The 27376-nt window shown below is 36.9% G+C and overlaps 1 protein-coding gene across 1 annotated transcript; it reads right to left on the bottom strand.

Annotated features, from left to right (window-relative positions):
* Positions 1-530: 530 nt before the first annotated feature.
* Positions 531-17132, bottom strand: LOC131149590 (uncharacterized). The gene is made up of 3 exons (XM_058100173.1): positions 16639-17132; positions 16501-16543; positions 531-961 (listed from the first exon to the last, which is right to left on the bottom strand). Exons 1-3 carry the CDS (start codon positions 16921-16923, stop codon positions 837-839), a joined length of 453 nt encoding a protein of 150 aa, XP_057956156.1. The 5' UTR covers positions 16924-17132; the 3' UTR covers positions 531-836.
* Between the last annotated feature and the right edge of the window lie 10244 nt (positions 17133-27376).

Raw genomic sequence — 27376 nt, 5'->3', positions numbered from 1 at the left:
CAATTTAAAAATATCACAAGTCACTAAAATTTTTTAACTAATGGAAAAAGTGAACTACTTAAGAAATACTAAATTAACGAGCAATTCTATACACTGACAAAAATCTGCACACTCAAAAAAATTATCTTGCCACATTAAAAAAAAGGAGGGAAAAAGGGGAAAAGAGAACAGGTAAACCTTTCTGCTGAACTTACAGTTCAAGTTACCAGCTCCCAAAAAAGACTAGCTGAATCCAAAATATCTAACATGGAAAAAAAACAAATTCATGCAAAAACTTACAAATATGTCTAATGGTGTCCAAAAACATTTTGAATAGAATAAGATGCGATAACGCTCTAGGCCTCAATTTAGTACAAAAAGCAAGAAAATATATTGTCTGAACTGAAACATAATTGTAAACAAGGACTAATCCTAGATATGACTCATGATGCAATTGGTGAAGAGAGAAGTTAAAACGCAGATAACATAACTGCCCTAACACTAAAAATAAATCGTCTTGAACTCATAGATAAAGTAGCATTCACCAGAAATTGACCACTGTAACCATATCTTAATTTCACCACATGTTCCATCAGAGTAATCAGTTTGCAGTAAAGATACAGCTCTCTCATAATTTACAGCATAAACAAGAAGCACATAAATTATGATCGACAAGCTCTGAAGAGGAAATTTGTAATGAGTTTGAATAATTTTAAAACTATAGGGTTTGTCATTTCTTAGAGAGAATTTGGGGGTTCCGAAATCATCAAGTTTTTTGAAGAGTTTATGAAATGGGCAACTTTGTGAGTGCAAACTCTAAATCAACTGGGAAGGGTAAAGCAGAGGTTTGTATTGAATCAAACTTTTTCTTGAACTTCTGGTTTGGCTGTGCTTTCTTCTGCTTTCTTCACATTTGGGATGTATCTCCAACAGCGCTTGTGAACCCCACTTATTTTCTTGGCACTGTCAGCTGCTGGCAAACCTGATTAATGCATCAGAGCCATTAATTCAAGGTTCATATGAAAAATAACATAAAAGGTTCTAGCTCAACCAAGAACACTCATTGTGACACTTTTACTAACATGCTGACCCAACATAATTTCAAGCAACGAGAGCCAACAGATGATGCCATACAGTATAAAGATCTACCAGAAGTACGAAGAATGTTCATAGTTAACAGAAAACTGCTAACACCCTAGCGAACCGCATGTTGGTGCAAACGTTTCAAAACATAGTACATTTTCTTTCCGAAACACTAAATCTCGCAATCCAAAGAGTTAATTCAATATTTTTCACATAGTATATTTCTTTATCATTAGTTAAAATGGAGAATTATTGCATTATAATTCCACTTCCACCTCATTGTTGATTGATTCCACAAAAGAATATCTATTCTAGATTTTGAACACTTTTAACATCCTCCCCAAAATATACAAGTGCCATTGTACATTTCTCACCAATATATTGACGTATGTATACCCTAATGTTCCATGTTTTAGAGGGTGTTTGTGCCACAATTCCATTCCCATACCATGAACCAGAATGTTCCAGGTTCTAGGTAACATTACTTCCTCTCTGTGTCATGAAAGCAAAGGTTCACAGAATAAACCTCGTCAAACTCAAACAAGCTTAATACAATCCATTTTGGATTCTTCCCCTGAGCTGCAATTTTAGATTTTTTGAAGGAATCCACTCAGTTCTCCTCTATTTAGGGCCACATATTTCATAACCATGTGCTACTGTATCTTTTCTGGCCAACAAAACCAACATCCTTTTCAAAACCTCCTTTGTGCATGCAACTTGGACAATCCCAGCAGAGGTGAAAAGTCAAGAGGACAACTAATTGGAATGAGCAACAAAAGTAAGATTCTGGCTGTATGTGTGGTGCAAAGACAATACCTAAAAAGGATTTGTTTCCAGCCATATGCAATATTTTGAGAAAGAAAAAAGTTTATGTTAGCTAACGTGCTCTTTAAAAAGGTGAATGGTGCTTAGAATAGGCTTTTCGGAAGGGAAGTGCAGGATCATGAATTTGAAGAGATTGAGAAGTTGCTGGCCTCATTGTATAGCACCAGAATTAATGCAAATAGGGAGAAACCAGTGAAGTGATCATGCAAAAAACTTAAAATTGTTCAATTAATAATTTCTCCCTTGGAAAGCTGCTCGCAAAGCCATAGGCCCCAAGAACATTGCATTTTTTGAGATGGAGTGTGCTTGTGAAGCTATCTTCACTGAGTGCAATCATTGTAAGCAAGATGTCTTTGAGAGGCTGAAAGGGCCTTCATGTGCAAAATAGATTGGGAAAGATCAACTATTTGTTGCTCCACTGCCCTGTTGCCTAGAATGTTTGGAACCTTTCTGCATGGTTGAAAGTGGCTTGGGTTATGCCAGGGAAGCTCAAGGGACCTCCTTCGCTCTTGGAAGGCTAAAAGGGAGAGAGCATTTCTGAGACAGATTTGGAGTCTTTGGAAGGGGGGAAACAAGAGAGCTTTTAAAGGAGTGCAAACTTCATTTTTCTAGAGTTCTGGAAAATTTTCACTAGACCTCAACTCATGGATTGATTTTTTATCACAGTTTTTTGGTATAATTTTGTCCCTCTTTGTTTCATTTTTGGTTTGGTGTGGACCCAGACCTATGTTTTGAGGAAAAATATGATTATTCTACTTAAACAGAATTTGACTTTAGAGTCACTATCTACTTTTCATTTCATTTTTTTCTTTTTTGAGAATAATGTGATAATGCTATTTTGAAAGAAAATAAAATAGGAAATAACCCCTACAAGGCAACCACAAAAATTCCAAAAATATTCCAAAACATTCCATGGCAAAGCCTAGTTTCTTGAACTACCAAAATGAGTTTGGGGGTCTGGTTACCCATGTGGAAAGGTGCTACGCACTATACATAGCCCTAAACAGATTCTATCGATGAGAGGCAACCATGGTATTTTCCATCCTACCTGGCGAATATGCACAATTTAATTATCCAACAACTAGTTAAAAAAAACTCAAGTCAGGTGCTGGCAATCACATACGAAGCATTGGTAGCACCAATTCCAGGTTCACTTACAGAATACAATAAATTGTACAACAAATCTAGCTAAAGCAGAATATATATTGTCAAAGTTCATTGTCAAAGTTAAAATATATATATATATATATATATATATTATATTATATATTAGTGATATGAAGAAACCAAGTGTAATAAGTAACACAACACAAATAATGTCGTAGAGCATTAAGTTCCACCATGACTAATCAGTTCTCAAATGAGCCCCCAAGATATCTTACATGCTCCACAGAAGACAGTGATTTAACATTTTTAGTACAAAATACTATGGGAATATGGGAATGAATAGAACCTGCATAATATTTTTCACTACGCAAAAAGGGCAGTACAAAATACCATGTAAAGTTCGCACAAGATATTCAGGAAGATCATTTTCTTCAATGCATTTCTACAACTATACATAACATGAGACTAATCTTGGTACTTTCATCAAGCGTAAGTGTAATAAGTCTAACACAAAAAATGTTGTTAAGCATTAAGTTCCACCATAACTAATCAGTTCTCAAATGATCCCCCAAGATGTATTCACAAGATTAGAGTTAACAAAGTTAAGTTTGCACTAAAAAAAAATGAAAAATAGAAATTCTGTAAGACCAAATAACATCACAATTGAAGTTTGTAAATGCTTAGGTGATAATGGAATTATATGATTAACTAATAATTTAACACAATTATAAAAACCAAGAAAATGTCAAATGAATGGAGGAAAAACTCTTTAATACCTATATACAAAAATAAAAGAGATATTCAAAATTGTAATAACTATCGTGGAATTAAAATTACGAGTCATACAATGAAACTATGGGAAAAGGTAGTTGAACAAAGATTAAGGCTAGAAATGAAGGTCTAAGAAAATCAATTTGGTTTTAAGCCTAGGAAATCTACTACAGAAGCTATATATCTTTTAAGAAGATTAATGGAAAAATTCATGGAAAAGAAAGGGGATTTTCATATGGTATTTATTGATTTAGAGAAAGCATATGATAGGGTACCTTCAAAATGATTTTCTTCCCACTGTAGTGGAAGACATGTGTACCCATGTCCTTGAGTTGCACTAGAATCATCAAACCAATGAGAACCAAGATATACATGGCCAATCTTCATAGGTAGAATATCACACCAAACATCTTTCATAAACATGTTCAATAGAGTTATCAACCCAAGACATCTCATAAGGCTCTGGGTGAGGTTCTGCATGAAGCGGCATTCGAGTGACTCCATTTATGGAAAACCATATTCATTGGACATCTTCCATCAATAATGATTTTGCAAGCCTTTTCTCCGCATTTGAGGAAGGTGTTGAAGAGCTTGAAATTGTGCCCAAGGTATGTTAATGCAAATCCTTTGTCCTATAATTTGTCACCATGTTGCTGAATTTATGCATATATATATATATGCTGCAGCTATATATCACAACCCTTTAACAAAATATCCCACAAGCCTTACTCCCAATTTCTCAAAAACTATCTTCAATTCACTTTTGATATTGATTGTCCTGCTGAAATGAAACAAATTCAAAAGAAAATTCACAAACGACAGCAACAAAACCTGATTTTTAATACTGGAGTGACAATTTCTAGGGTTTTGTGCCAAAAATTATCGCATTTGCTTGCAATGAAGTGTCCACAATCAAAATATCTTGCAGCATATCAAAATATCATGGAGAAAACACCAATTTCTCATTGTGAGAACCAATTTCTTGTGATTATGGTGCCAAGAGGAAGTCTGGCAGAATCGTCGCTTGCAGTCACCGGCAGTGACTTTCTGGCAATTATTTTATGGGGAGTGGTAGATTGAAGGGTAGTGAGTCGAATGGTGGTGGTGGTGTGTCAAAAAAAGCTCTGGCAAGGGTGGATCTTGAAGGGGCCGGCAGATGGATAATTTCAGATGACGCGCGGGGCTTCATAGCTGGTCTGTTGGTGATACAATTTTGAGGGGGAAGCATTTTGGGGGGTTCTGTTTTTGGTGGTGTGGGTGGTGTTGCAGAACCTAGGCTGGAAATTAGGCTTTCGAAAAATAGGACATGAATGGAATTTCTGAAAAAGTTCAGAAACTGCAGAATTGTTTTTTGTTTTTAAAAAAATTTTAAACTGAAATTTCAGAATATAAAAGTATCAGAGAGAGAACGATGGAAGGGAAATAGACAAAAAGACAAGAAGGAATAACATAGAAGAAGGAGAAGGAGAAGGAGAAGAAGAAGAAGAAAGAACAGAGAAGAGAGGGTTAGATACGGAACACAGAGTGAGAAAACAGAACAGAAGCAGAGCAGAAAACCAGAGAACAAGAATAGAAGAAGGGAGAAGTAGCAGCAGAGAGGGAGGGAGAAGTTACAGAACAGGGGAGAAGGAAAGAAGAAGAAAGAGAAGGAGAAGAAGCAGCAGCAGAGGTGAATAGAAGTTGCAGAACCGTGGGGGGGAGGAAGAAGAGAAGAAGAGGGGGAAGACGAAGATTGAAAGGAAAATATGGAGAAATTGAAATGGAAGAAAGAGATTGTGGTTGGGCTCTGATACGAGATGCAGGGGCAGCATCAAGGTTCTGCCATGAGAGTGACTAGAAGAAATAGAAGAGAGGATGGGAAGGGAAGGAAGGAGAGAGGAGATACTAGGGGGGAACCCACGTTCAATCAACAATTCAAATTCATCAACAACTAACTCACAACATGGCTTTCACATACTATTTATAAGAAAGCCTAAACACATAAAATTACACACGTACCCCTAAAACTTCATGAATTACAAACATACCCCTACTGCACACAAATAGTACAAACAAGGCCCCAAAATACACACAATATTATACTAAATAAAACTAAATACATAATAAACTACTAAGTAAACCCAACAATCCCTTAACCCAATTCTTCTTAATTATTCTCCAATATGGCTCTTCCCCAAAGATCTTGCTTCTTATCCTACATCACTAGGAGTATCTAAAATGAAGTTCCATGGTTTATGTTGTTTGCAGATGATATTATCTTGATTTGATGAAACCAGAGGTGGACTAGAATCTGAGTTAGAATTATGGAAAGAAACTTTAGACATTAGAGGTTTTAGTACAAGCAGAAATAGGACAAAATATATGAAATGCAACATCAGTCATGGTAGGAGGAATATTTGAGAAAAAACTTGAACTTGATGATGAAGAAATAATTAGTACTAGTAGATTTTGATCCTTTATATCTATCATGCAAGATGTAATACACAGAGTGAAAGCAGACCGGGTAAAATAGAGAAGTACTTTGGGCATATTGTGCGATCGTAGTATACCCATACCCTTAAAATTATGAGGAAAGTTTTATAGGAGGGCTATATAAGCTATGTTATATAAATCTAAATGTTGGGAAACTAAGAAGCAACATATCCAAAAAGTAAAAGTTTCCTAAATGAGAATGCTAAGGTGGATGAGTGGTATTATCTTAATGAACATTTTTGTGTTTAGTTAGACACAGCACTTGCAAAGATAAGGGAGGGGCAGCTGAGATGATTTGGGCACCATGTAAGCCAAATAGTATACTAGGAGTGGGCTAGTTACTATTAGTGACAATAGAAAGGGAAGAGGGTAGACCTAAAATAACTTGGGATGAAATAGAGACTAAGAATTTTCCGTCAAATTGCCCAGGAAAATTCCCAATATCTTGTAAATTGGGAAAAAAAGGATGCATGTAGCAGCCCCCACCTAGAGGGACTTAAGGCTTGGTTGGTTGTTGTTGCTTATGGCATAACTGATGTAAAATTTACTACCCTTATTAAGCAACCTTGACCTTGAAGATCCAAAATACATTACAATTTTTATTAAGAAGAGTTAAGGGCTTAAAAATGCAAATATACCATTATATATAAGGTTGTGTGCTTCTAAAAAAATTCACGATTGTTACACCTATTTCCCTCAATGTAACACCTGCTATTCCCACTTCCACTATGCCCGTTGCTGTTATGCTAATGCTATGCCACTTGTAACATTGTCCATGTGCATTAAATACACTGCACTTGAGACTTATGTGTGGATGTGTTGGACTGCCTTTTGTAGTTCTTGGATATTTCTTGTATGGATACTGTATGATTGTTGTTTATTGCATGATGTGCATTTGGATGTGTTTGAGGACTAATTTTAATTTATCATTGCAATTATCTATCATTCTTCTTCTGTATATTAAGTTGGAAAATTGTTTTCAAATTCTGATACCTCAGTAGGTATGTTTTACCCGACCTGCCCAACCTGATCCAACCTGCACCAACATGCCTGTTTATTTAGAAGAAAAGGTTTAAAAAATTCATAAAAACAAAAATATTGGGTTGGTTGGCAGGTTTAAATATCAAATATGGTCCACTAACTAACCAGAACTAACTCCAAATAAATGTTGTTGTCCTATATTCCTCCAGCTATAATGCACAGGCCTGGGTTTCTCTCCTTCCATTTTCATCTTCCAATCCCCAAAATCTATTTAGCAGCTCACCTGGGCATCCCACCACTCTGCCTTCTGCAGCTAACCACCTCTCTTTCTCCAAGGATTAAGGCATTACAAACCTCGATCTTGAGGCATGCAGAAGCTCCCCCTAGATCTATATATTTAATAAGCTCCACAAACAGCCTCTTGCAAAAATGCAAGGCAAGGCTGCATGCAATAGACCCATTGTGGTCCGCCCCTTCCCCGGACCCTGCATATGCGGGAGCTTTATGCACCAGGATACCCTTTTTATGTTTTTTATATGATAGGGTACCTAAAAAAGTTCTATGGTGGGTTTTAGAAAAAAAGGTGTATGTAGTAAGTAAGCTGATGTCATTAAGGATATGTACGATGGTGTAATAACTAGTGTAAGGATTATATGTGGAGAGACTAGAGAATTTCCAATCAAAATAGGTGTACATCAAGGATCTGCTTGAGCCCTTATCTTTTTGCCTTAGTGATGGATCAACTTACTAGGAGTATCCAAAATGAAGTTCCATAGTGTATGTTGTTTGCAAATGATATTGTATTGATTTATGAAACTAGGGGCGAAGTAGAGGCTTAGTTAGAATTATGGAGAGAATCTTTAGAATTTAAAGGCTTTAGGATAAGTAGAAATAAGACAGAATATATGAAATATAATTTCAATAATAGTAGGAGGAATATTGGAGACAAAGTTGAACTTAATGATGTAGAAATAAATAGCACCTATAGATTTTGATATCTTGGATCTATTATGCAAGCTGAAGGAGAAATTGAAAAAAATGTAATGCATAGTTAAAGTAAGTTGGGTAAAATAGAGAAGTGTTTCAACTGTGCTTTGTAATTGTAAAATACCCTTAAAATTAAAAAGGAAAGCTTTATAAGACGACTATAAGACTAGTTATACTATATGAATCAAAATGTTTGGCAACTAAGAAACAAAATACAAAAAGTGAAGTTGCCGATATGAGAATGCTTAGATGGATAACTAGTATAGCATTGAAAGATAAATTTTAAAATAAACATATTCGCAGTAAGTTAGGCGTAGCTCCTTTAGAAGATAAGATAAGGTAGGGGCAACTCAAATGGTTTGGGCACTTGCAACGTATGCCACATGACGCGCCACTAAGGAAGAGTGAACTAGTTGTTGTGAGGGGTAGTAGAAGGGGTAGGGGTAGATTTAAAATAATTTGGAATGAATTAGTGAGTAAGAATTTAATAGCCCTGAATTTGTCTAAAAAAATTGTCCATGATAACATAAATTGGCGGAAAAGGATTCATGTAGCTGACTCCACCTAGTGGGACTAAAGGCTTGGTTTTGTTGTTGTTGTTGTTGTTGTTGTTGTTGTAATACAAAATGCCATGGGAATATGGGAATGAATAGAGCCTGCATAATATTTTTCACTAGGCAAAAAGAGTTACAAAATACCATGTAAAGTTTGCACAAGATATTCACAAAGATCATTTCTTCAATGCATTTCTACAACTAAATATAACAAGAGACTAATGTTGGTACTTTCATCAATGCTGGAGAAAGAGAAAATATGTTATTTTTCCTTTTTTTTTTTTTTTGGTTGGGGGCTGTTTGGGGGTGGGGGGGTAACCATTCAGGCCCATTGGTTCACAGCATCTTTCAAAATTCCCACAAATCCAATGTGCATGGCATCCCACTCCCATGTTTACTTCACAGCTGTGACGGTAATTTCACGTATCACGTATTATGTTATAATAATATAACATGATGGTTGAAATTTTGAGACTATATTGCCCCCATTATTTTTGGTTAATTGGACATTTGGATTATTATGTGTTGAATTTTTATTTTATTTTTTATGATGGTTGAAACTTTTAGAACATGGATTTAATTTGGTATTATTCTTAGTGGGTTTTTTTGCTAAAAATATTATTATTCTTCATATATTGTTCATACACATCTCAAGTGAATAATGGTAATTTTTTTAAAATACCTACCAAGATTCCCACATTGAACCAGAAACATCCTGTAAAATTCCTGGGAATCTTAAAAAGTGAACAAACAAACATATCCCATGAGGCAGGCATCTCATTCCTTGGAATTAGACTCCCACAAATGCCATTTCATGGGAATATCTTAGATCCCACAAACCAAACGACACCATAGGATTATTCACAAAAATTCCACTCATTTCTACTCTATTTAGGGCCACACTTTACATTGGCATGCGTCATCAATCATCATATCTTTTCCGGCCAAAAAAGCATCCTTTCCAACATACACTTTGTGCATGTGACCCTTCAACGTGGACAATCTTAAAAACATTGTCATTTGTTTTTACTATCTCCAAGTTCCCAAAATGCAAGATGCTATGTTTCATCCTGTGAGGGTACGATGGGTATGGGGAAAGTCAAGAGGACGAAAAAATCTTCATGATTGAATAGAGGTGATGAAAAAGCAAAAAATGCAAAATTTTGCATTTCTTATCAACCTATTTATCTCAACATTTCCACTCCAACTATATTTCATTTCATGAACAATTTATTTAACTACACCATTGTTTTAAACAAAGTATATTAAGTCTTGCTGCTATCTCATGAAGTTTCACTTGGAGTCTTAGTAGGCAAACATCAACCACAATGTTCCAAAACCACTCCCCATTGCATCCTTTGAGCTCAACATTCCAACCACATTTATCCCATACAGATAATTGAAGCAAAATAGTTCTATCTTAAGAATATATTAAAATTTCTCAGCAATATATATATATGTTAAAATTAATGCCTCTCAATCAAGTTTGTAAACATGATATCATAAACTCCCTCTTCTTAGTATCTATCCCTACCGGCCAGTGCTTGTTTTGTCTGATATGATCACTCGCTGGATCAGCTGCAGAGATGTTCAACAGCATGCATCTACAACTAGTGATCCTAGAACTGATGGAATTCTTCCCTAATTGATCTCCCCCTAGCTACATATCTGTCATAAATATGCTTTTAACTCCTTAACTTTCAACGAACTCATCTACCTCACCATATTATCTATTGATAGACCCAAGCATAATTTTTCCACAATAAACAGAAACCAAATGGAGGCTCCTATCCTTTGCAGTACTATCGAACTGTACCTATATTCAAAACTAAGTTTAAGTTGACCTCAATTCGACATGTGGTGGGTCTAAGTGGGGGTCTAGGTAGGTTTGAATCACCAAGGTGGGTCGGGCAAGTTGGCCTTTTGTGTTTGAGTTGATAGGGGTGAGGATTTGCGCTTAGGTCAGTCAAGATGAGGATCAAGACGGCCAATTTGGTTGGGTGGGTAAATCTTTCAGGTCATGGTTTTGTTCTAGCTACGCCGTATTTTTTTTCCCCTTTTCTTGTGTCCTTTCCTCCAGATTTTGTATTTTGTTCTACGATTTTAAAGAAAACATCATGACATCTACTATGATAACTTTTTGGCATGAATTGGGGTGAAGGGTAAGCACTTTTTTCTAGCTTTACGATAAAAAAAAGCTTTCTTGGTTCATATTATTAATATTATTTTTTTTTTTTAAATGCAACTTACAATTCACAAAGCACCCACCTTAACCGGGGTTTGGGGAGGGCATGATCTGTGCAGCTTTACCTTCACAACTAGAGAGGCTGTTTCCCTAACTTGAACCTGTGACCTTCTAGTTTGAGTGTAACGGCCTTACCATTGGGTTAAGGGTCTCCTTCATGGTAGATATTATTATGGACAAAAAACCTTAAAGAGTCTTTTTACTTGTGGAAAATAATCTTATTTTCCATTTCCAAATTTTCAAAAAAAAAAAAATACAAAATGCCATCTTATTTTCCAATTTTCCAATATTTGTATAGAAATTCTATAAAAAAAAAAAAAAAAAATTTATTGTTTTTCAGATTTTCTACATAAATGTTGGAAAACTAGAAAATGGTTTGGCATTTTTGTAATTCTTCGAAAAAACTGAAAATTAAAAATGAAAAATCGTTTTCCACAAACTGAACATGCCCTTACAGATTTTTTTGTACTACCACTTCATGCCTTGGTTACCAGGTTTAGTCATTGTTCCAAAGTATCAACGCAAGAAAACCAAGTATTAAAGTTTTCTAAACCATATTTTGTAGAGAAATCAGTTTTACAAGGTTACATGGTTTTAAAGCTGAAACTGCAAACTCTATAAGAACTCAAACTTTAGGCAAAAACATGAGAAATGTGACTTAGGGTGGGGGGTGAGTGTGCGAGAGAGAGAGAGAGATAGGAGTCTATGTTTGTGAGCACGTGTGTCTTTTTTTGGGGAGTGAATAGGACAGATCAAACCTAAAAATCTACACCTGAAAGAAGTTTAAAAGAATCAGCATCATCAAATGAACTTTAGAATCACCACAAAGGAGCTCTCAAACAACTCTCAAATAGATGGAAAATTTTTTATTTGTTGTACTAAATTCAGTCATTGCATGACCACAATAGGCTCAGAACCAACTAGAAAATAGAAACAGATAGCATATCATGCATATCAGCATGCATGATGCAACTAATATTAGAAAACTACATAGGTGATATGAATACAAGATTCAAATTATTGGAACTTCAAAAATATTCAATGTACCATTGTGGTAACTCCAAACTAAAATGTTATTTAAAATTTAACATACCAAAATAAGATAGATTTGAAACTACTTACAAATTTGGGGCAATCTGCATCTTAAAGATGCAGACAGCTCAGGCCCGCTTAAATAAGTCTTGCATTTGTCCCTAATGCAGCAGAGGTCATTCAGGACAGTGAAGGCAATAAGAAAGTGGTCAACAAAGGAGAGGAAGAGGATGATGAGGGTAAGCATGAGCAGGCAGGGGAACTTGTGCCGACCAGCTTTCAGTTTCCATAAAACAATGGAGGCCCGAGTGAAGAAAGTAGGATTCTGAAGCTGGCTACGCCTCATTGAAGGCTCACTGAAAAGAACAGGGTCATGGTCTCTCCTGTTGTTGGACACAATGGGTCTCCATCGTAGTAAGTGATGGGATAGCCATAGAAACCTAAGCAAAAGGGGAGCCAAGGATTCTCATTTTCTTTTCTTAGCTCCACCATTGTGCCTCTTCCACCTGTGCTCTTATTTTTTAGCTTCCCCAGTGTGTCTGTGTGTTTGGAGGAAGGGCATTTGCACCTGTGTGGTGATTGTGGACTGTGGAGAGGCACAGAGGTGCAGCTGCTTGGGGTCAATGGAACCATGGGTCAGGTTATGCTTGCGCATCATGAAATATGGAAATTTAATTTGAAAGTTGAAAGATAAAATCCTGTTTCATCATCTTCATGAGCTCATGAGTATTCACAAAAATGAAGCACAGAAGGACAGAACAAGAACGAGCTCAGCAAGGTCATCTCTTTCCCCCACCAAAATCCCAACAAGGGTGGCTAGAAATCTGCCATTTTCATCATTTATAATTCCCCAACTCCTTAATTCTCTAACACATTTCATTTCAATCTCTCAATATCAATTTTCAATTCCCCAACCCATTTCGTTTAAATTTCTAAATCCAATTTTCAACTCTCTGACCCATTTCACTTTAATTTCTCAAACTTAATTTTCTCTTTTGTATATGCATTCATAGAAATTACAGAGCAATACTACAGTGTAGTGGCAAACCTTGTAATGTACCTCACGACTGCTCTCAAGAGCCACTCACCGCCACTGCCAAGAATGTCAACAACTAGATCAGTTTCCTCCATCTTCCCCCTGCTTGGAGCCTTCGCCGGCGATTCCTAACTCGGCTGCTTCAGTACCATCCCCATCTCAGATCGTTGCAATGGTGGGGCCTATGGCTGCTGCATCTTCATGATGCAGATTGCCCCGTATTTGTAAATAGTTTCTGATTTTACCCTATTTTAGTAATTTAAATTTTAAATACCACCATTTTGGTTAAAAGCTCCATTTGGTTAGTAACCAAACGATTTTAAAAATTCAGCATTCAGATTCATAGACAATTCCAACAATATTCATAATCCAATTCACAGAACTACAACCAGCATCCAGAACTTAAAGCTTAATTTTATCAAACACCCCCTCAGCTTCTATGTTATTCTTATATATATGCCACAATCCTGATTTTCCTTTATTTTTTCTTTTCAGTTGTCTAACATTATTTAGTGGATTTACAGATGGATCATTGAAAACTTTAGTTCATTAATTTGGTTTTAACATTACATTTGAATGCACGGGTCAGTAATTTGATCAGGAGACTAAAATCACCAAAATACATTAGAAATCTAGCCAATTACTATAACACCATATTTCCTCATTTTAAAAGTCAATAAGACCAGAACATACTCAATAGAAATCTCAAATAAACATGATTTACATAATCATACAAAATCCTCATTAGTCCTTACCAATCAACAAAATAATGTGATCAACCACTCATCTCTAAAGGATACCAGGTACCCCTCAACTAGGAGATTAGCAACATTAAATATCCTATTCTAAAGGAAATGCCCATGATCTCTTTTCTCACTAAGGACTCAGCAAACTACTCTTAGACTTAAGGTGCCTCAAAGAGTAATTGTTGTTAACAATGCATTACAGCTCGGCACACTCAATGAGAGTGATGCTGTCAACGGTCTCACCAAACCGTCGACGGTTTTGTCTGCTGCAGATTTAAATGTCGAAGGTCCGAGGCTAATCATCACAATAAAGTCTGAGGAGCATCAAAGATCCATGGTCAATTGTATGAGGATCATATATGCTAACAAATCAAAATCTATTGATTCAAAAAATATATAAGGAGCATATATGTCAACAAAGCAGATTTTATGGACTCCTAATAAAATCTGTGAATATTTCAGATTTTATGGGACTCATATTATCTCAGATTTCATGGGATTTAAGATATCTCTTATATCATGTAATCTTGTTTAAATACCCCTTCTTGTATCCTCCTTAAGCACTTAGTGTTTATGGTTCAGTCATTGCAATAAAAATACCATTGGTTCTTCATGTTTCAGTTTTTCTCTATGGTATCAAAGCCATTGTGAGCACTATGTCAAAAAAAAAAAATCACATCTCCTGCATTATCCATACACCTCTTGCTTATCTTATGTTCTGTTCTTTTTCCTTTCACCATGGCTACACTATCTCTCAATGCTACACCATAGCATGGTGGAAGTTTGACCGTCTCCTTCGAGGGTGGATCGGACCCGTCGCCACCATTTCTCAATTAATAGATGCTTTCGTAGCATGGCGAAAGTCTGACAGTCTCCTTCAAGGGTGGATCGGACTCATCGGCACCATTTCTCAGAACAAATCCAACCTCGACACAACTCATGCAGTGTGGGAGGCTCTCAAGAATGCATATGCTCACAAATCACAAGAAAGTGAATTTTCTTTACGTCTACCTTCGGAAAGAAGATCACACAACAATCACAATATTCGCACCTTCAAAGGTCGCTCTTCATTATTTTTCACAACAAACTTTGCCTCCAGCCACAACAAAGTTTTGCAAGAGGGTGTTAACAATGCATCACAGCTCGGCACACTCAATGAGTGTGATGCCGTCGACGGTCTCACCAAACCGTCGGCGGTTTCACCATAATGTCGACGGTATCATCAAACCGTCAAAGATTTTGTTTGCTGAAGATTTAAATGCCGAAGATCCGAGGCAAATTATCACAACAAAGTCTAAAGAGCGTCAAAGATCCAAAGTCAATTGTCTGAGTATCATATATGCTAACAAATCAGAGCCTATTGATTCAAAAAATATCTAAGAAGCATATATATCAGCAAAGCAGATTTTATGGACTCCTAATAAAATCTGTGAATATTTCAAATTCTACGGGACTCATTATCTCAGATTTCATGGGATTTAAGATATCTCCTATATCATGTAATCTTGTTTAAATACCCCTTCTTGTATCCTCCTTAAGCACTTAGTGTTCACGGTTCAGTCATTGCAATAAAAATATCATTGGTACTTCATATTTCAGTTTTTCTCTAATTGTTCCTTTATGTTGTCCTACACTGCAACTCTCTTAATTGTTATGATCCAGTCGGACACATTTTTCAATATCTGTCTTTCTAACAATCCTCAGCACATAGTTTAAAAAAGGGGCCATGTACACATTAACGTAACCCCTTCTCAACTTTGTTTCCACTGCCCAGGACAATTCATCTATTTATATTTTCTTTATTTACTGCCCTTGGGACCATAGGCCTAGAAAAATTGAGGATGATTTACAAACTCAACAGTAATCCCTTCTTCAAATGCCAAAATAGTCTTAGTTAAACATCTAACTGATGACCACTGTAGTGGGGATAACATATAGTGATAAAAAAGGAAGTTTCCAAACAAAAGGTTGCAACAACAATGATAACAATAATAATTGACCAACAAATACATATAAAAAAATCTAATTAACAATTTGCAACCATATACTACCAAAGAGATGACAATATAGCCTAATGGTTCGCAAAATTAAACTGAAGATTCCTACCAGAGGAAAGGATACACACATTAAAAAGAGAGTGGAGAGTGAAGGTGTTTGCTGATCTTTTACAGCACTCTACTAACTGCAGACAGATTAATAATTCATAACTCTATTCTGCACTCATTTTTATTTTTCTTCTATCTAATTCGTCAAGCCCTCATCATTCTTCTATCTGGAAAAAGAAACTCTTCAACATTCTCATTGAGTTAGATTCATTGCCGAACCCTGCTGATTTTTTTTATCTGTTGATTTTTTTAATTCAAAAACCAATGCAAATATTGCATTTACATGACACCTATACGCCATAATTTTTTGCAATGATGTTCTTGCTCTAGCTGCAATGAACAGATTGTCACAAGGGTTGAAGTTGAGGTGATTTTGGAGCTCTCACTTTCAGAGACCAGATGTCAATCAGCTTCTCTTCCTCGCACATTTAGTATAATTTCGAATGGGCAACTCTTATGAGCTTCTCAGACTCTTCACTCATTCACACACAACTATTTTCTAGTTCTCGCCTCTTTTTCATAGTGCAAAAGTTAAAGAAGCCAAAGGGGGGAAAGCAATATAGAAAATGAAACTCACCTTCTTTATGAACAATTCCCCAAGCCTTGCCGTGCCTACCATCCTACAACAAACCCAATCACATTAAACCCAAAAACCTCAAAACTATTTCAATGAATACAAAATTAAAAATGAATAATCAAAAAGGAAAGTTGGGACCTTGTAGAGGTTGATCTTGGTGATCTCGTAGGAAACGCCAGTCCAATGAGTCTTGGCCATCTGATATCCGATTCCCCAGTTAGGAAGGAATTGAACGACCTCGAACAGGTTCTTCTTCTTTTTTCGCTTGGGTTTCTTCGACGCCGGGGCCGCAGGGTTTGAAGAAGAAGCAGAGGAAGAAGAAGACGAAGAAACACTGAAACTTCTGAGGAATCTAACTGAGAGCCTCAAGAAGCTTGCTGTTCGTTCCGTTGCACCTCTGTTCGCGAGCGTCGTAGTCGCCATTCTCGGAGTTTCGAGCTTCGTTTGCTGCCCCCGGAAATTGCAGCCAAGAAGTTTTCGTTTAATTGTGAAACAGCCCCGATTTCTTAAGCATATTTCGTGGGGTGCATCTCCAGTTCTCCACCTTCTTGTATTTACATTTTTCGGTCTTTAACCGATTTTTTAAATATTTTATCATTTTTCGGTATTTCTTACGCATTGTGAGTGAAACTAAAAAATTAAGAAAGCTACGAAAAGAAATTGAAGGATGGAAGGAAAGCAACGATGTAATGGAATGCAAAAGACAAAAAAAAAATCCACAAAATAAATGTGAAAAATTAAAGGAAGAAGAATATACAAAAAAAAAAAAAAAAACTCTTTTCAAAATTGTATATCTTACAACAATTTACAACCTCTATTTATACTTGTAATTGGGGAACAATGGAATAAATACAAAATAATCCTAAATTAATTTCCACATTCCTTTCTATTATAATAAGGAGATTTGTTGACTTTTCTCAAAAGAAAATATCACATAATTGGGGCATCATGTTTGCTCCTTGATTCGTGGTCTTCCTCAACATTCCCCCTCAAGTTGGCGTGGATATTTATAACACCCAACTTGCTAAGTAGGTAGTTAAATTGTGCAACTCCAAGAGCTTTGATAAATAAATTAGCGGGTTGTTGGATTGTGTGCATATAGATTGTTTGAATGATCTCATTTTGGAGTTTTTCTTGAACTACATGACAATTTGTCTCGATATGCTTAGTTCGTTCATGAAACACTGGATTTGACGCTATATGTATAGCAACTTTGTTATCGCAATACAGTCTAACTGGTTGAGAATATGTCATTGCAAGATCTCAAAGTAAAGATTTTAACCAAGTGACCTCACAGCATGTAGAGGCCATAGATATATACTCTGTTTCAGCTAAAGAGCGAGAGACCGTTGTTTGCTTCTTTGTCTTCCAGGAAATGAGTGATTTTCTTAGCAGGATGCAATACCCGGTGATTGGTCGTCTAGTGTCCCTGTAGCATGCCCAATCTACATCACAATATGCATGGAGTTGAATTTCACTAGAAGCCGACAAGAAAAGCCCCTGGCTTGGAGATTTCTTAATGTATCTCAAGACTCTGTGTGTTGAATCCAAGTGTGGTATACGTGGTTTGTCCATAAATTGACTTAGTACATGTACTAAATAGGCTAAGTCTGGTCTTGTGACAGCCAAATAGATCAGTCTTCCAACAAGTCATCTATATGACGAAGGATCTGTAATGAGTTCACCTTCACTCTCGCTGAGTGCATGGTTTTATTCCATGGGAAAGTTGCTAGGCTTAGCTCCAAGGAAGCCAACATCTTCTAGTATCTCAAGGGCATACTTCCTCTGAGAAAGAAATTTTCCCTTGGCTGAACGAGCGACTTCAATTCCTAAGAAATACTTGAGAATTCTTAGATCTTTGAGCTTGAAGTGATCACTTAGAAGTTTCTTGATTGCACTGATCTGCTCTAAACTGTTTCCTGCAATGATAATATCATCCACATATACTAAAATGGCAGTGAAATTGTTTTTGTGGGATCAGACAAAAAGTGAGTAATCTGCCTTGGACAATGAATATCCTACATCAATAAGGATGGATGAGAGCTTGGCATACCTGTAACGACCCAAAAAATAATGATATTTAAATATCAAGAGAGAGGGAAATAGAAACAAAAACAGAAGGAGGCAGTAGGCTTCGTCGATGAACACTTCGCATTTGTCTACGACATCGCATTTTGGAGATAATAATAATTGGGGATAATAATAATAATTTCAAGGAATTTCCAGAACTCATCGACGAATACAGGGTTTCGTCCACGAGTACATAAGAAAACTCGTCAACGAATACAGGGCTTTCGTCGACGAGTACATAAGGAAATTCGTCGACGAATATAGGGTCTCGTCGACTAGAAAATACCGAGAGGGGTTATGGGGCAGCCTGAATTTCTTCAACGAATACAGGGATTCGTCGACGAATCTATTGAAAAATTCGTCGACGAGATGACGTGTCTCGTCGACGAAGGCCGCAGTATAAAAGTGGAAAACCTGAATTTTTATCACTTATCCGCGCCCCTCTCTCTCTACGACTCTCTCTCACTTCTCTCTTCGTTTCCGGGCCTGTTTCTTACCAGATCAAAGATCTGAGGCTACCACGACACTCTTGGCGAAATTCTTTGCAAGTCTGCCGGAGCTGATTGTTGGAAAAGTTGGGTTGGATTTTGTCCCAATCTCAGGGTAAGGCATTTTATTCAGTATTTGTCTTTCCATCACTTATAAGAAATGTTGTAGGTAAGAAAATACTGATGTTTTGTTCTGGGGGATTGTGTTTTCAGGATATTGAGTTAGGAACCCTGCGGGTATAGAGCCAGAATTTTATAGGGTCTTTTCAAAGTGAAGGTAAGGGAAATATGCTATGCTAGAAATTTTAATAAAGTTAACAGAGATTTAATAGATATATATTCATACCAGTTTATTATACAGTTTTCATAGAATATGAGTTTAAATGCTTGTGTGGCCTGAGTAAATTTCCATGTGATGAAGAAATGTATATAGCTTTTATAATATATCATACTATACTGAATACACAGATATTGACGGTATATACAGTTTATATAGTTTTTCCCATTGTATGGAGATATACAGAATATACAGATATAGATATATATATATATATATATATATTCACAGAAATTATACAGAAAAATGTACATGCATATACAGCTTTTATACGAATAGTTTCATGAAACAAATATATATATATATATATATACATATACATGTATACAGTGTTATTCATATCAGTATTTATATCACAACTTTATACAGAACAGTATGTACAGAGTTATAGTATGTCATGTTTCTTATTACGATAACATATAGAGTATACAGACAGAGTATATAGATAGATATACAGATACAGTATACAGAGATTACAGTATTTACAGTACAGAAAGATAGCATTATGGTAATTTTGAAAACATGGCGAAAACAGTAAAAAAGTATATATGTATATAGTATCAAATCCTTATGGAAAGATTATAAACAGATACAGTATAGATATAGATTATAGAGTATGGTACCATTGTTATATACAGATAGAGTGCAACCACATATCTCAGACAGTATATGGGTACCATCAACCGTGCTCGGAGAGGTTGCAGCTCCTCAGTTCATTGGGTGGAGAGGGTCGGTTTAACGAGGTAGTAGCTAGTCCCGAGCCTAGGAGTAGACGCAGTTTGGCCGGGCTGAGGTAGAGTAGAGTATATTGACTTATCCGGAGGGCCGACCAGATGAAGTCCCGCCTATGGGCCGCACAACCCTGTCATGAGGGATCAAATCATGACATACAGAGTCCCAAGGAATAAGTACAGTTATGTATATGTATACAGTTTTACAGTATATGATGAGTATAGTATGATATTATCAGTATGAAAAGTAGAAAATACAGACGATACAATATATTTTAAATTGAGAAAGAAGATATGCTTTACATATTATTTATTGCATTACAGTTCAATTGCTAATTTTTAAGTATTCTTAACTTAGTTGTCACACACTAGTAATAGCATATTTCCACTTACTGAGCGTCGACTCACCCCATTACTCTAACATTTTTCAGGTGAGCCAGTTAGGCAAGCAGATCAGGCTCGCGGATAGAGAGTGTTTGATTACCCTGGTTATAGGGTGAGTTTTTGACAGAGTTGTGTATATTTTTGAGTAGATGATGTTGGAGTATTTTTGTATGACTATAGTCTGTATACACTGAATTCTGGTATTGTATATACATGTACATGTGGTTATGTGATTTATGATTTTCCGCTGCATAGGGATGCCCATTACATGCAAGTATTTGAGTAATTTAAATAAAATATATATATATATATATATAAGAATTTTGAGGATGTTATAATACCATTGCCTCGAGGCTTGTTTAAGGCCATAGAGAGACTTAATGAGTTTGCATACTCTAGTCTCCCCCTTTCGTTCGAATCCCAATGGAAGTTGCATGTATACTTATTCTTCTAGATCTCCATAGAGGAAGGCGTTGTTGACATCAAGCTAATGAAGATGACAGTTATACACGGAAGCAAGTGCCAGAATGGTGCGAGCGGTGGTCATCTTGACGATTGGAGCAAATGTTTCGGTGTAGTCAATGCCTTCTTGTTGACTATAACCCTTGGCAACAAGGTGAGCCTTGTATCGTTCCATGGATCCATACGGATTGTATTTGATCTTATAGACCCATTTACATCCAATAGGCTTCTTACCAGGAGGGAGAGGAGTGAGGATTCAGGTATTATTGAGCTCGAGAGCATCAATCTCAACATGCATAACAGTATGCCAGTTTGGATCGGTCATGGCATGCAAGAAAGATTGTGGTTCTTTGGCAAGAGAGATAGTTGTGGTAAAGGCACAGTGAATAGGAGTTAAGCGGAAATAAGAAAGGTAATCAGTGAGAGGATAAGGAGTACCTGATGAATGGACCAGCACAGAGTCAAATGATTGAGTGGGCAATCGAGATCGTAAAACCTATTCCACATGAAAATCCTTCAAGTATGTCGGTGGCTTAATGGGACGACTAGATCGTTGAGGCATTGGAGAAGGAAATGTTGATGGTGATGGTGATGGAATAGGAGATCGTGATGGTGATGGTGACGGAATGGGAGACGGGTGATCTAGAATATGGTCAAGGGAAAATACAGGACAAGGTAGGACAGGTTATGTAGGTTCAGGTTTAGAAGAGGCAAAAGCAAAAGGAAAAATATCTTCATGAAAAATGACATCTCGGGAAACAAAGACTTTGTGTGTGCTAAGATTATAGAGCCGGTACCCCTTTTGACCATACGGGTAACCAAGGAAGACATAATGGATGGCTCGTGGGTCGAATTTGGCTAGGTTTTGAGAGTGAGTGGAAGCAAATCACAAGCATCCAAATACTTTTAGGTGAGTATATGTGGGTTTGACACCATGCAATTTTTCATGAGAAGATAAACCACCCAAAACAAAAGAAGGTGTGCGGTTAATGAGATAGGTAGCAGTAAGAATAGCATCCCCCCAGAAGCGTGTAGGCTTATGTGCTTGAAAGAGTAAGGAGTGGGCAACATTGAGGAGATAGCGATGTTTGCGTTCAACCACTCCATTTTGTTGAGGAGTGGAGACATAACTGATTTGGTGGACAATACCCTTGGGTGCATAAAATGTGAGCATGTGAAACTCTGGCCCATTATCACTTCGTATGATTTTAATGGTGGTAGAGAATTGGTTTTCAATGAGATGAATGAAAGATTGCAAGAGAGAACGGGTGTCAGATTTGTGGTGCATTAAATAAACCCAAGTACTACGAGTAAAATCATCGACAATAGTGAGAAAATAACGTGCACCAATAATAGAAGGGGTGCGATAAGCCCCCCACATGTCAACATGTAGTAATTCAAAAGGTTTATGGAAAGAAATATAACTAATTGGAAATGGAGCACGAGTCTGCTTAGCCAATGGGCAAATTAAACACAGTTGCAAATCAGAATTACAAATTTCTGGTTCTTTATTGGAAAGAAAAGACAATTTTTTATTGGACAAATGTCCTAAACATTGATGCCAAATATGAGAAGTCGAAGTGGAGGTGGCCGCCTGACAACAAGCTTTTTAGGTGTTTGCAAAGTGGTTGAGGCCGTGCCGCTCAGTTCTCATCCCAATCATCTTCATCGAGCGCGGGTCCTGAATAAAATAGAAATCAAAAGAAAAGATAATGAGACAATGGTATATTTTACATAACTTACGAATGAAAATTAGGTTGAAATGAAAGGTTAGGACACAAAGAACATTATTTAAAGTGAGAGTAGGAGAGAATCGAACTGATCCAATATGAGTAACGGTGGCATGGGAGCCATCTGGTAATTGAATTTTCCAACCATGGACTAGAAAGAGTGGGCCAAAATAGTGGGTGTGTAAACCATATGGTCAATTGCAACACTGTCAAGAATCCACATATGATCACATTGGGCGTACTTGCCAATAAAAAGTCAACACTACCTACTTTGTGTGCCATGGATTGTGGAGGGGTGAAATTTTTTAGAATAGCCAAGAGCTGCTGGCATTGCTCAGGGGTAAAAGGAAAACCGCTGGTAGTAGAGGAAACTTGATTGGCGCTATGCTTGAAACCTATGCTAGGCTTAGAGTTACGAGGTCCCGGAGGGAAGCCATGGATGCGATAATAGCTATCAATAGTGTGCCCATCTTTCCCACAATGACTGCATTTAAGGGACCTTTTAAGTGGACCTAGTCGGCTGCATTTCCGTGGTAGATAGTTGGAGGTGGCCAAAGCAATGCCTTCAATGGATGGTGGAGTCGAAACATTGCGGTGGCGTTCTTCTTGCATGACTAGGGCATAGGTACGATTTTACAGTTGGAAGCGGATCCATCAATAGTATCTATCCACGAGTTGCAGCGTAGGATTCATTGAGGCCCATAAGAAAGGTCAACACATTGTCAGATTCTCGTTGGGCCAGATTGTTCTTACGGGCACCACAAGTGCAGGTACCACATCGGGGATTGAATTTCAACCAACTCATCCTATAAGTCCTTCAACTTGCAAAATATGTTGTAACTGAAAGAGAACCTTAAACAAGATTACTGATATTGGCCCATTGACTTGAGAATACCGTTCCTTTAAATTGGTCCAAATGAAATAAGCAGATTTGCAATAGATTACGCTGGAGGAAATATATTTAGAAGTGGAATTGAGAAGCCAGTATATTACCATGATGTTGCATCATTTCCATTGTCGTGCCTCAGGTGAGGAACTAGAAGTTGGTGGAGAAATCGTGCCATCAATGAAGCTAAGATTGTTTTTGGCCTCAAAAGCGAGAAGCATTGCTAGACTCCATGAGGCATAGTTGTCTTTAGTAAGTGGAGTGGTAACCAAGACCATGTTGGGGTGATCCGAAGGGTGAAGGTACAAGTGATGGGTAGGGTTATCAAATTTCTCTTCCTTTTCAGCCACGAGGAAAAATGAAACCTCTCAAATGAAACACTTCTTTTTCTATTTATTTATTTTTATTTATTTTTATTTTTTTGGAAGAATTGATTCTCCACTTGGTTGAATATTTAAAATATTGATTTGCCTTGATCCTTTGGAAGAATTGATTCTCCACTCAGTTGAATATTTTAACTATTTAAAGTATTGATTTGCCTTGATCCATAAAGCTGTCAGTGGGTCACTTTGGAATTGCTTTTCAAAGTTAAATGGAAGTAATGGTGGGATTCATAGCCCACTTTTGGTGTGGGTTGGTTGGGCGTAGATCTGTAGAAGGTCGTCTTCAACCTCTGATTCAAAAAAACCAGCGTGTTTTCTGCTTTGTTGAAGACGATGACATAGACGATCAGGAGATGACGTCAAATCTTACGGCAGATCTGCAAAGGCGCAGATCAGAAAGAGTAACAAGCTAATTGAGGAAGACAACGTCCGATGACAATGTCGAAGACTTCAGTGAAGAACAACAATAGAGACAACAACATCGGAGGTCATTGATAGCAGAGACGAAGATCAGATAGGCAACGAAGGAGTGACAGTTCCTTCATTGTCGTCGATGGCGGAGCTAGTGGTGAGCTCACCGGACAATCGGAGCAAAGATTCGACGAACTAGTTCCGATAACATGTGAAAAATTAAAGGAAGAAGAATATATAATAAATAAATAAAAAGATACTCTGTTCATAATTGTATATCTTACGACAATTTACAACCCCTACTTATACTTGTAATTGGGGAACAATGGAATAAATACAAAATTAATCCTAAATTAATTTCTACCTTCATTTCTATAATAAGGAGATTTGATGACTTTTCTCAAATAATTGGGGCCTTTGCTCCTGATTTGTGGTCTTCCTCAACAATAAAAGATAAATTACTGATAAAATCGGCGAGGAGGTCGGCGACGACAGTGAGGTAAACTATACTTCAGTCTTCAGGTTCTCAGCTGCTTCCTGCCAGTGCTTGAGAGGACAGGGGAGGGAGCCAAAGGTAGGGCCGCCAGCCACAACGACGCGTCGACGACAGCGACTTAGCGCAGCACAGCTACACAGAGGGCAGAGGCAGAGGTAGAGGGCAGTTGCCAAGTTGGGAGTTAGGACTGAGAGAGAGAATGAGACAATGAGGGGAGTCGGGAGTCAAGACTTAGAGTTGGCTTCACTGAAGAAGTCGTGTAGGATTTTTCAAGTGTCAAGAACTTCAAAAGAAACCCTAGTCCCAGATTCATATATATTGAGGGACCATATCCTGGACTAACTCATTGTATGGACCAATCATAATTAAGTAACCATATTAATTTATATATATAATTTAAATTAAAATCGGTTTTTCAGTTTGGTTATACTTTGGAAACCGAAATCAAAATCGAAACCAAAAATTTGTACTTTATAAGACTGAAACCAAAACTGAATTCCAAAAAACCGAACTGCTTATAATTTTGATACGGTTTTCAATTTTTTGATAATTTTTATACACCCCTAGTGGGCACCACCGGACACCATCCATGGCCCAACTCTACATAATCTTTATTAATAATTACTTAACTGAATATTAAAGCATTTATAGTTTTGGGAGTTGGGAATTTTAATATCAGGTAAATTTAGACAAATTTCTATATAAAATTATATAGATTTTGTTCAATTTTAAGTAAATTTTAACTTTTCAACTTTAGTTTTGCATTTTCAGATGCTATTTTAAATGCAATCATGTATAAAACTTCAATCATAATCTCAACCATTACCATAATCTATGTTAGCTCCATGCGCAATATTTTTACTTCTTTCTTTAAGTCATTAGGGGCTTCCATTTTAGAGTTTGGGTCATAGAAATATATAGTACATATCAACCCCTCATCAACTTAAGAGGTGTTTAAGATGGCCCATGTGACATATAAGTGACAACAGTATGAATTATACCTCGTCAATGTTAGGTGTTACGGTCTCATGTTCTTACTTTCATAACATATATACGAAGGTCATTGATGTAGCTTCAAAAGGGGCATCCATGTGCGTGCGAGCATGTTATTAATAAAGTATAGGTTCAACTATTGAGATGTTATATATATCTATGTGTTAGTGAGAGAATATTTTAACATATATCACTTCTAGAAAATAAGAGGGGTGAAATTATTTAGACACAATAAATTTTTTATTTATTTTCATGCTAGAGTTGGAGCAACATAGAAAGCTTTTTATAAGAGAAACACCTTATGTCTCGCCCAATAGTAGTTAAGCACCTAAGAGGGGCTTGGGAAGGGGCTCTTGACTAAGGTTGCAAACAAGTTGAGTCGAGCCAAGCCAAGCTTTAGCATGCTTAGGCTTAGCTCAACAGAGTGGGAGCTCGGCTTGAGGTTGGACTAGGCACAAGTTCGGACTCGACTTTATTCAAATTTAGGAAGTTAGGTCAAGCTCAACTCAATATTAAAAATATTGACTCTAGCTCAAGCTTAGGTTGAAATTTTATAAACAACCTAATAATAAAAATTTCTTCCACATATTTTGTTTGGATCAAGATTATTGCCTTTCTCCTTGGGCAATTGGGCCAATACTAGACTATTGGGATTGGGCCAACTTAACAAGCCTAGTAAACAAGCCCATTCAAGTTAGTTATCAAGTCACTCACAAGTTGAAACAAGTCAAACTCAGCTATGCCTACACTCGACTCATTTACAAAGTGAGCCTAAAAATTGAATTTGAGATTCACTCACTTAGATAATAAACAAGTCCAAACAAGCCCTTACTGAGCCAAACTCCTAAGCCGCTCATGAGTGACTTGACTCATTTGCAGCCCTACTTTTTACATTCATAAAGAGGTGGCTAGGAATTTTATAAGACGATTGGAAGTCCCGTGAATGGACATTATGGAGTATTATGTTGTGTTGCTCTTGACGGAGATGTTGAGATATGCATTTGTTGCATACGTTCCCTAAATTCATTACTAAATAAGTGTTGTACTAATTAGGATATAAAGGAACACTTAAAATTTGTTTGCTTATCTGTAGTGTAGGATGTTATGACACATATTCTTACACAAGAATTATATTGTGGAGACAAAAGTGAACTTTTGGTACTTGTGAAATGTGAGTGAGCACAACACCTTTACCATTGAAGGCATGACTCCTCAACAATCATCCTGATGGAACAAGAGCTGTCATGGCAACAATTCTTAGCCACTAAAAAAATATAGACTTGAACAAAAATGGTGTTGTCATGTTTAGGAAAATGCTTGATGAGATGAGTATGTGTCATCGCATGACCATGTGGTAGACCCTAAGGGAATAGAATAGTGCATGCCCCATGCCATTTTGTTCAAATAGCCCTATCACACGGGCTGTGATGACACAAGTTCATGACATATAACATTACTTTCATGTTTATGCACATGCATGCCTCCATGAATATTTTTTTTAGACC

Source organism: Malania oleifera, chromosome 2 (assembly GCF_029873635.1).
Source record: "Malania oleifera isolate guangnan ecotype guangnan chromosome 2, ASM2987363v1, whole genome shotgun sequence".
NCBI classification, from domain to species: domain Eukaryota; kingdom Viridiplantae; phylum Streptophyta; class Magnoliopsida; order Santalales; family Ximeniaceae; genus Malania; species Malania oleifera.
The sequence above is the reverse complement of the archived record's forward strand: the minus strand, read 5'-3'. Positions and strand labels throughout refer to the sequence as shown.